We start from the raw sequence: 10,772 nt of genomic DNA, 5'->3' as shown, positions 1-10,772 counted from the left end.
TATATTATCGTCACAGTTTTTATTCAATAATAGCCATTACAAATGTTACATAGAATAAGCAAAAAAATGATACAGCGTTACATATGAAGATGAAATACTAGCATAGTGGAGTTTACTGGACACGACAGTGGACTGAAACGAGTCCAACTGCCCGACACACACACACCCTTCTAGTACTTGGCAGGAAATAAACAGAGTACATCAACGCACAGTGATTAAAACGCCTGCACAAGACCCCGGGGGAATGGTCCCTTAATCACACACATTTTTGACCCCACAAGCCTTTCAAAGCACATCCCATATACGTGCACGTACACTCGGATTAGATCGACTGGGAGGGTTCTCTTTATAACATATCTATTATCTCCTGTGTCGCAGAGTGAATGGAGATGTATTGTGCGGCGATGAAAAGAAATCTGGCGGCAAACACGCCCCGCTGCAAATCTGCTGTGCTTCGTTCCAGCATGTTTTTAATCTACATGGAGTTACGGGTTGGGCGGGGTTCCCTTCACACGACGGGGACAGTAACAAAAACTGCCGGTGGAGACAGCTCAACCTGTTTGAAAGGTCACGGGCTCACAGTTCACTCTCCATTTGCTATTCCGCATAGGTTGGAAAAGGAAGCGATGGCCCCGACATTCGGCCGCTTGCGAGGACTTGTCGGGAATCAAACAATGAACAAAGAGATGCACTAAACACGCCTCGCCTATGGGGAATAGCAAATATGGTATGCAGCTCATATATATATACACACACACACAAGATGCCTGAGGCCAGAACAGAAAGCTGGCTGTAGATGGTGCAAGAGAGTGATATGTTTCCACTATTCACAGGAAGTACCATGATTAGAACATTTTCGATATAAAAGGAATAATAAAAAAAAAAAGAAGTAATCACAGAGTCTAAATAGCCCCAAAATGTCTAAAAAACACGTTAGTAAGAGAGCATGCAGGAAATGCAGCGTGTGACAAAGGCTGAGCAGGGTGTAAATGAGAGAGTATTTGCAATGGGAGTGTCACGGCGAGGCAGGGTGACCACATGACTCAGGTCTATTTGTTTTGCTCATTTTGCTGCCGAGCAGTTTGAAGTACCAGGTGCTGTTACGGTGCATAAGGCGCACATTTGGTAACGTGCCCAAAATGGTTGTTAGCGTTTGTGAGTGTGTGTGTATGTGTGCACCTTAAGCACTACACGGGCCGGCCAAGGTAGAGCTATAACATAGCAGGCGTGCAACACGAGACCCCCCCCCCCCCCTTTTTTTTCTCATGGCTGCATTATTGATGACGAGACAATTTACAAATCATTAAATTGTAATCAACAAATTGCATAGAATGTGACAAGAGGAGTGTGTTTTTCAAGTGATCTCCATAGTGGTCAAAACAAGGTAGAGTTAGGGTACAAATGTTAAATATAAAAACAGGCCATGTTTTTGGACTTAGATATTTGGCCACAATACAATTTTAATACAAACAAATAAGTTTTTGGTTTTTTTCTCTGATAGCATGCAACGTCTTATGTGTCAGCCCGTTTATAAAGATATCATATCGATGGCTCAGTATTTTGCTTTAAAACCTCTGACAACATATCTCTCTCCGACAGTACCACCTCGTCTGACGGGCAGGATCACTGGAGCCCAGGATTACTTTCATGTAATTGTTGTGTCACAGGGGTGTGTTACCCATCAAATGCCTAATCCAGTAAGTTTCCCAATACCCGGGACTCGAGGATCCGGTTGCAGGTCAGACAGGGTCTTTAAACTGTACGAGGGTGTGACCGTCGAAAAACAAACACGCAAGCTTGAACGAGCGAGTGCTAAAACCAACAGAAAAACAACGAGCAACAATGAGTGAGGTCAGGTTTCTGTCACTCCAATCCAGTACGACCAGGGGGATGATGTACCGTCCAAAGCCTTTGTGGACTTTAAGTACTTGAGATAAAAATTGCCACCAAGTGACACCCGTTATGAGCTTCTTGGTGTTTGCTATCTTGTTCTCCTCTGCCAGTTCTAATCCAGGTGGATTATGTTGCATGGACACCTTCACTGACCTGCTCTTCTGCTCACCAGCCCAATCCCATGGGGCTATTGTGGACTGCTTTTGGACCGTAAGGGTCCTTTGGTTTCCATTCTTGAGACTTAATTATTTAGCCGAGGGGGCCACACCTGATCTTCCAGTTCCCTGTCCATGGCTGGCTACGAGCGAAAGAGAGTCGATGGGAATTACAGAAATTAAAGGAAGAAGACGGGGAGCCCATAAAGTAGACGAGAGATGAGAGAGAGGCGAGCTGAGTTAATGCAAAAGCCCCAGCAAAACAATTTGTTTATTGTCATGCCAAAATCAGCTCCAAAGCGAGTTGAAAGCTGAGAATGTAAAAATAAAAATAAAATAAAATAAATTCAAATAGTGTTTTCAGATTTTCATGCAACCATTACAGGAATAGTTTGACATTTTAGGAAATTATTATCCTTCCTACGACTACTTAGATGAGACGACAGCTCTCGTGTCTGTGTGGTAAAACTGAAGCTACAGTTAGCTGCCGATTAGCCTAGCCGATCATAAACATAGCCTAGCATCTGGTTTGTTTATTCAGCACAAAAACCAAAGTGTGAATGAGATTAAACAGCCTGGATGTAACGTGTTTAGATATGCTGAAATGTTTGTTTTTTTGGCGAGCCATTTCCCTTGGTTTCCAATCTTTACGCCAAAAAAACATTAACCTGCCACTAGCTGGAGCCTCATTATCAAGGGACATGTAAGAGTGGCGTTGATTGTCTCATCTCATTACAGGAATAGTTCGACATTTTGGGAAATTATTCGCTTTCTTACTACGGGTTAAATGAGAAGATTAGCAACACTTTCATGTCTTGGTGGCAAAAATTAAGCTACAGCTAGCTGTCGATTAGCTTAGCCGATCATAAGCAATGCCTAACAGGTTTAGATGTGCTGAAAGGTGTTTGTTTTTGGCTAGTTGTTTCCCCCAGTTTCCAGTCTTTATGCCATCGTGAGCTAACTGGCTACAAGCTGTAGCTTCATATTAAATGGGACATATAAGAGTGGTGTCGATTGTCTCATCTAACTCTGGGCTAGAAAGCTAATAAGCATACTTCCCAAGATATCAAACTATTCCTTTAACCATTAGTGCTTAAGAAGATGTAAACCGCTGATGTTTCACCAACAATGTACACCAAATAGTGTAGAGGAGTTGGAAAAAAATCCCAGATAAAGATAAAAGTCGGGAGAAGATGGGAGTTACACTAAACGTCTTGGCTGCAGTGGTGTGTTGGCATACGATGACACTGCGGCTGCAGGTAACTCATATTTTGCAGTTTTCACAGGGATTCGACATGCATATGATAGTGTACGTCTGCATGCTATCATAGTATATTATGAGGTAAATGTGCTATATAGTGGGATGCACATGCTGTACATATGAACATAGTGGTAACTAGTAGTACAAAGCAATGAGTCTACTGTCATGTACGTGTTCTTCGTCTTGTATAAAGGGGTGGGATGTCTTCAGAGCTGGGTTTGTAGTGTTTGGATTTCTTTAGTGGCTTACCGATGTGTTCTGGCATTAATGCTGTGATTTAGTGTTGAATGTAAGCGTGTGGTTTGATTTTTTTCGGGTGAATTAATGGATTGTCCCCTATGAGGTGGCCTCCTCTGTCTTCTTCTCCACCTCCTCCGCGGCTGCAGCCAGCTTCTCTGCCGCTTCCTCCGCCTTTTCTGTCACCTTCTCCTCCCCTTCTTTCACCGCCTCCTCCACTGATGTCGCCGCCGCCTCTACTGCCGCCGCCACCGCCGCCGCTGCTGTCTTCTCCTCCTCCTTTGCAGCCTCAGGCACCGTCACCCCCTCCGCCTTTAATTCGACCTTCGGCTCGGCGTTGGCGTCGAGCTTTACTTCCACCTTTGGCTCGGCGTTGGCATCTAGCTTTAATTCTACCTTTGGGTCTGCATTTGCCTCGACCTTTATCCCAGGCACCTCCAACTTCACCTCTCCAGAAGCCTCTGGCTTTGCCTCTTCCTTTGCCTCCGCGTTTGCCTCTGGCTTCGCCTCCTCTTTGTCCTGGGGAGTTTGAGCCACCTGTCCGGAAGCAGCGTTTTGGCCGGACTCTTTGCTGAGGCTACGTTGGTCGCTCAGCGAGCATGCCAGGTAGCCGACCAGCTTCATGTACTCCTGGAAACCGACCTTGCCATCGTGGTCGGCGTCCAGTCCCTGGCCCATGTTGTTGACCGCCTCCTTGCTGTCTGTGTCCTGAGTAGTAGACACACACACAACCATGAAACAATCAAGTATGATGATGAGTAACTCTACCTGCACGCTTGCATACACACCTTGCAAATGACTCTCTATCAGTGGCTCTATTTGCATTATAATGCGGATGAATGTCATTCTATCATATGGGATCCCTTCCCCCCCCTATTCGCCTCCTGCATATTACACCACCGTTTGGTCCCAGTGCTCATGGTTTCAAAAAATCTGGAAGGGATGGCTGACGCTGGACTACTGTGTGAGGTGGTTACATAATGCGAGCATTGGGATCATTTCAGAGGGGTTCAGTGAAGGTTTCCTAACCGAGAGGATGTTGGAGAGCTGGCTCTTGACGAGGCTCTGGAATTCTTTCTTCCCGAGATTTTCCTTTCCCTTGCTCGACTTCAGGAAGACCTTGACCAGGTCCTGAATGGCGGCCTCCATGACTCCTCTCTCTGGGGAAGGGAAAAGGTCAAGAAAGTGGTGTTTAGATAGATAGAGAGATAGATAGATAGATAGATAGATAGATAGATAGAGTCACAAATAGAAGTGATTAAACCCCGCTGCCTGTTGTGTGCAGTGCAAAGGAGGAAGTTCCGGGGGACGGTCTGATTCAAAAACACACTCAAGCGATCGGCACTGTCCAGTGGAAAATGAAACAGCGGATCTCCTCGTGTCCCTGCGAGGCCTTTCGTTTCAGGTGTTGAATCTAGAGCGGCGGTAGCGGAGGGACGGTGACGTGAGATAGAGCGGAGAGGGTGAGAGGGAGTCTGATTGAGAGACAAGCCGCGATGCACAATGGAAGCTCTGATCTTTGATAGGTCATCTGATCTGCCGAAGCTACCGAGGGGACTGGGCTTCAGATTACCTAAGGGATTACCTAGTCCCTGTCTGCTCCTGTCTTCCTCTCTCTGTCTCTCTGTCTCTCTGTCTCTCTCTCGCCAGCTTTCAGCCACTCTCTCTTCCTTCGCCTGCCACTGCCCTCTCTTCTCCTCGAGCCACCGCCTTCACACTGTTGTACATGAACGCACACATCTGACAACGAGGCCTGATAAAGGACCCGAAGCGCATTCCCAGGCGCAATATGTTTAAAGAAGCTCTACCTACAACTCTGCCCGACAGAGATACATTTCAAGCCTCCGCAGATGTGCAGATAATCCACAGACGCTCGCTCATAATGTATTACATGCCACTAGGTGACACATCTCTGCAGGAATTCCATTCATTGCTGTCTGCGGAGATCACTTAGACAGGAATTTACAGGCCAACTGCGAGCAAAGTTTGCCTCAGAGCGCCGAGAGGGTATGTTTGGAGGGCCGACGGTACTCGTCTGTCAGCTTTCGCACAGCAAACACCACGTCTGCGCTGGTGAGAAGAAAAAAAAAACCACACACACTCGACAGGATCAACAGTCTTATCAGCTGAGTGCTCATTTGCAAACTAATATCTCAATTACCGGAGTGTGTGTCACACTCGAGCGCCTTCCCGCTGAGCATTTTTCTACCGCGAGCCGTACACAGTATAAGGCCAATTAGGACGTGTGCCTGTTAGTCTCATTATGGCGTCAGGCGGTTCGTCCCTGACCTACTGATCTCTAACCGTCAGTTTTTTGCTCCGGGCACAGAACAAACCCCCCCACAAATTTGCATGAAGCAATACAAGCGTGGCATCTGTCAATAAACGCTGTCATTCAGCAAACACGTCGAGGTGGAGGGAAGACATATTTAATCATTGACTGATTTTTTTATATGATCATTTTATATGCCCAAACAAACTCCTCTTTGTCTTCACGAGTGTATCAACTGAATCAACAGCCCGACCTTAAAGGACAACACAGTTTTAACACCTGCTCTGCCTCGCTCACGTGTGGCGGACCCTGCCACCTTTCTAGCTTTCCAAAAAACAGCCTTCTCGGGACAGAACGACGGCTGAAAAAGAACTCATCTCATGACCTCATTCATATTGTAAATATAAACAATTCTGAGTTTGGATTTCTTCACCGTGCTCCTTTAAGAGACAGGGTTTGACTTTATTCTTTCAAAATGTGTCAGCTCCATCCCTGGATCACGACTGGTGTCAGTTCGTGTGTTATAACAGACACAGGCCGCGTTTTTCTGGGAACTTTAGGGGACTTCTTCCTGCAAGGTGACACACCCTCCTCCTCGGGCCGTCGAGGCCCTCAGCGCCTCCCTTGTCCGCAAAAAAAAAAAAAAAAAAAAAAACACCCAGCAAACACGTTTCTTCTGTTCCTGGATTGACATTTCTGTCCATTCTCACATTCATTATTCACCAGAGTGACCTTTCTCTGAGGTGTTACAGCCCGCTTCCACGGAGCCCAAATAACACGTGAAGTAAGTTTCGACAAGTGAGACTGGCCTCACCCACGTCAGAGCTCCACTCAGAAGGGGAACTAATCCCCGTTATTTGTCCTGAAAGGGCCCAAAAAACAAACTGCGCAAATAATTAAATATACAGGCCTACAACCAGAGGTTTCCCGTTTCCCTCCACAGCCCAGAGGAGATTGAGTGTTGCGTTTCCAAATGGGCGAATGTGATACGGTATGTGCGCAGAGTAATGACAATACTACCGCTCGTGTGCCATAAAATATTAACAGAGGAACAAGTTTGGATGTGGCTGTAAATTGCGGTGAGCAGACGCACAGCGGCCGTGTCTCCTCATCCAATCCCCGCAGCCAGGGCTGAAATAAACCCCCCACATCTTCATCGTCCAAGCAGTTTTTTTTTTTTTATTTATTTTTTTTTTTTACTGAAACCAGCGGCGTCGAGAGAAGTTGTCGCGATCGACACAAATATTCAGCCGGCGAGCCAAGCTGTCACCGCGCCGGGGCCTCTCTGTGGAAAGCAAAGTGCGCAAAAAAAAGTGGGGATCTGCGCTTTAACGCGCGACCCCGGTGCCCCCCGCGGACAGACTGTACATAAGATCAGCCACCTCAAGTCACGTCAATGTTTGATAAGCTGTTTGTAACCGATCTACAGCATAAAATATCAAATATCCTTCCGAGAGAAAGAGAAAGAGAGAGAGAGAGTGTGTGAGGAAATCAAACTCTTATTCGCCGAACTAACAGAAGCGACACAAGCACAAACTCACGACAACAAAAAAGTGCAACGTGAGCCTAAAACCAGCCTCTGCGGGGCTGCGACTCATTGAAACCGTCCCCGCACTCGGAGCCGCTCTGATGGGATGGCTCCTGCAAGACTCTATCGAAAACGTGGCAAAAAAAAAAAACAAAAAAAAAAAACAACCCACGAACAAACGCACCGCTCACAGCCAGAAAAGAAGCCAGAAAGGCGCATTCGGACTCACCGTTTTCGTCGTCTGCGGGACAAGAGATGTGTACAAATGTGCGCAAATTTTTTGAGTTTCTGCCCTGTTTCTCCGCCTTTTTCTACGCTGCTTAGAAGCCCAGGGGAACTTGCCAAACTAGTAGGACAGCAGAATCTCTTCCGTGATTTAGGCTTTTTTTTTTTTTTTTTCTCTTTCCTTAAAACTTTTCCCCCCTGACAAGTCAAAGGGCGTGTACCTGGAAGAGCGAGAGAGGGAGAGCTGGGAATGTGGAAGAGCGCAGAGAGAGAGAGAGAGAGAGAGAGGGGGGGGGGGGGGGGGGGAGAACTGTCAGGGAGAAAAAGAAAGAAGAAAAAAAAGAGGGGAGGAAAAGTGTATCAAAACCCTTGCAGTTGGTTTTCATTGGAATTATCTCTGGCTCGCAGGCCAGCTGTTTCGCGTCATGCGCGATTTGCGCAGTTTCACGCCAACTCGCCGGGCTTGCGGCGCGGATCATCCCGCGGGGGGACAAGGAGGGTGGGGTTTACTTCCCTGCGCGCGGGGGGCTCAGCGGCTCCTCGGTATTCCACTCATTAAAAATGTAGACACGAGGATAATCTTCCTAAACTGAAAGTAGAGAGTCTGGAAACACTTCTGTAGGAAGGATGTTTTTCTAACATCTGTCTCAGGACGACATACAGATGTTGTTAAAGGGAAGAAACAGGAACGCGCTCACAGATGTCAACTGCAGAACACAGTTGCAAGTTTCATTTGGCAGCCGTGAGGGGTCAAACTCAATTATGGAATGTAACTAAGTAGATTTACTCGAGTACTGCTCTGAGATATTTACATTAGTATTTCCATTTTCTGCTACTTTATAGTTCTCCTCTACAACATTTGTTTAAGCAAATATTGTACTTTTTACTCCGCTACACGTTTTCCACGACTTTAGTTACTAGTTACTTTGCAGCGAGTATTTTTGAATGCATGTATTTATCAATAAAAACACAACATAAAGGGACACAAACTCAAAACTCACTTGTGTTTTGTGCCGACAAAAGTTACAAAACACAGTTAAAACTTAAATTTGGCAGCCACGAAGGGTCAGACTCAATTATGAAATGTAACTAAGCAGTGGCGTGCGCAGACTTTTTGAAGGGCAGGGGTGAAAAGAAGGGCACTTAAGCGCGTTTTGGCTCCCAAGAGGACACTTTAGCGCGTGTTTTGGCTCCCAAGAGGGCAGTTTATCATGTTTTAACCAGCCAAGGGGGCAGTTTAGTGTGTTTTGCCAACCAAGAGGGCACTTTAGCATGCTTTTTTGGCTCTCAGGAGGGCACTTTAGCGCGCGTTTTGGCTCTCAGGAGGGCAATTTAGCGTGCGTTTTGGCTCTCAGGAGGGCACTTTAGCGCGCGTTTTTCAACAATTGCCCCCCACCCTTGTGCACATCACTCTAACTAAGTACATTTACTCAAGTATTGCACTGAGATACCGGTACTTTACTTGAGCATTTCCATTGTCTGCTACTTTTTACTCCCACTGCACTACATTTTGTAGCCGTATATTGTACTTTCTTACTCCACTACGTTTACTTGATAACTTTAGTTACTAGTTACTTTGCAGCAAGTATCTTTAAATGTATTTATTCTATCACCAATAAAGAAAAACAACATACAGATTTGCGCCAACAAATTTATAAACACGACAGTCAAAGCTCAAACTTGGCAGCGATGGAGCGTAAAACTCAATGACGGAATGTAATCGAGTACTGCAGCTTACTTAAGTAGAATTGTGAGGGACTTAAATACTTTACTTAAATATGTTAATTTTCTGCCACAGTGTACTTTCATTCCGCTACATTTTGGAGGGAAATACTGTACTTTTTACTCCACTACATGTATTTCACAAGTTTAGTTACCAGTTACTTTGCTATTTGTAACGACAAACAGATGTGTCGAAGGAACTCAAATTAAAAAACACACGCTACAAACACAAACAAATCATAGATGTCGACTATCAGTTACAGTTAAAGCTTGAAGTTGGCATTGAGGGAGGGTCAATCTAAACGATGGATTGTAATTGAGTACATTTACTCAAATACTGTACTTCTGTTGCCACACAACACAAGTGTACTTTGAATGTGTGTCTCTGTAACACACCTGGACGTTGTGGTTTTTAGATGAAATAAGTACATTTAAAAGTTACTTACTGTAAAGTAACTAGTAACTTAAGTGATAAAATAAATGTGGTTTATATCCCTTTAACAAATCTGTGCGTTGTTTTTACCACAAAAGCAGTTACTCAAGTTATCAAATAAATGTAGGAGAGTTAAAAGTCCACTACATGCCCAGAAATAGCAGAAGACCGGAAGTGTACAGTAGGAAGAAAATACTACAGTAAACTTAATCAAGTATGACTCTTGTGTTTTTTGCACATCACTCATTCTTTTTCCTTACTCAGGAAAATCTGAGAGCAATCTCGAGTAAAACGACTTCAAGAGTGTCAGTTGAGGTGGTGAAAGGAGGTGAAGCGGTGTTGAAAGAGCCTTCAAAGTCTTTGTGCTTTCAAAAATTCCCGCCACTGATTGGATCTCACAACCGGTGCTTCCCTCTGTGTATAACTGAGGTGGAGACTTCCCCTGTTCAGACTCGGCCTACACTCGCTGGGTGCCCCCGCGCTCGCTCTGCTGCTCGCTGACTCACTTGCCCATTGCCACCCCTCCTTCCCTCCCTCCCTCCCTCCCTCCTGCACTGGCACCTTAAGCGTGTGTGATTTGGATACAAAGGTCACATCTTCTTATCTGTCGCAAGATCTGCATTTCTAACACAACAGTTCAGCGGCACCTTGTCTCTTTGACTGAAATTAAAACAGGCCTGTGGGCTGTAAAACAGCTGGGGAGCAAGCCGGCGCGCATAACTCTGTCTAGACATCAGAATTAACACAAAGTGACCGTTACACCACGGGATTACTCTGCGAAGCTCCAAACGTTGCGAGAAAAAACAATAACACAATAGGCGGACGGTGAAGACGAGGCGCTGCTTGTTTGCATCACTGCTGCACCGCTTTTGTACGAGCATTAAGAAAGCTCTATGGAACAAGATATGGTCTGAATGGTCTAGTCGTGGCAGCGGTGACACATATAGAGTTACAGGCCCCTAAATCAAGGCTGTAATACACTCCCGCTCAAACGTGGATGGGGTTGGACATCATATAATGTGGTGAATGAATGACAGGAGGCAGAG

General features: G+C 45.6%; 1 protein-coding gene across 1 annotated transcript; it reads right to left on the bottom strand.

Annotated features, from left to right (window-relative positions):
- s100u (S100 calcium binding protein U) lies at positions 1-7,753 on the bottom strand. Its single transcript, XM_030412625.1, has 3 exons — positions 7,576-7,753; positions 4,576-4,706; positions 1-4,254 (listed from the first exon to the last, which is right to left on the bottom strand). The coding sequence occupies exons 2-3, from the start codon at positions 4,693-4,695 to the stop codon at positions 3,646-3,648; spliced, it is 729 nt and encodes a 242-aa protein (XP_030268485.1). The 5' UTR covers positions 4,696-4,706; positions 7,576-7,753; the 3' UTR covers positions 1-3,645.
- Between the last annotated feature and the right edge of the window lie 3,019 nt (positions 7,754-10,772).

The sequence above is a fragment of the Sparus aurata genome, chromosome 3, assembly GCF_900880675.1.
Source record: "Sparus aurata chromosome 3, fSpaAur1.1, whole genome shotgun sequence".
NCBI lineage: Eukaryota > Metazoa > Chordata > Actinopteri > Spariformes > Sparidae > Sparus > Sparus aurata.
The sequence above is the reverse complement of the archived record's forward strand: the minus strand, read 5'-3'. Positions and strand labels throughout refer to the sequence as shown.

Coding starts and splice junctions, on each gene's coding strand:
- s100u (XM_030412625.1), bottom strand. CDS start 4,695: ATGGAGGCCGCCATTCAGGACCTGGTCAAGGTCTTCCTGAAGTCGAGC. Junction 4,255..4,575: donor AGCTCTCCAACATCCTCTCG/GTTAGGAAACCT, acceptor TCTACTACTCAG/GACACAGACAGCAAGGAGGC.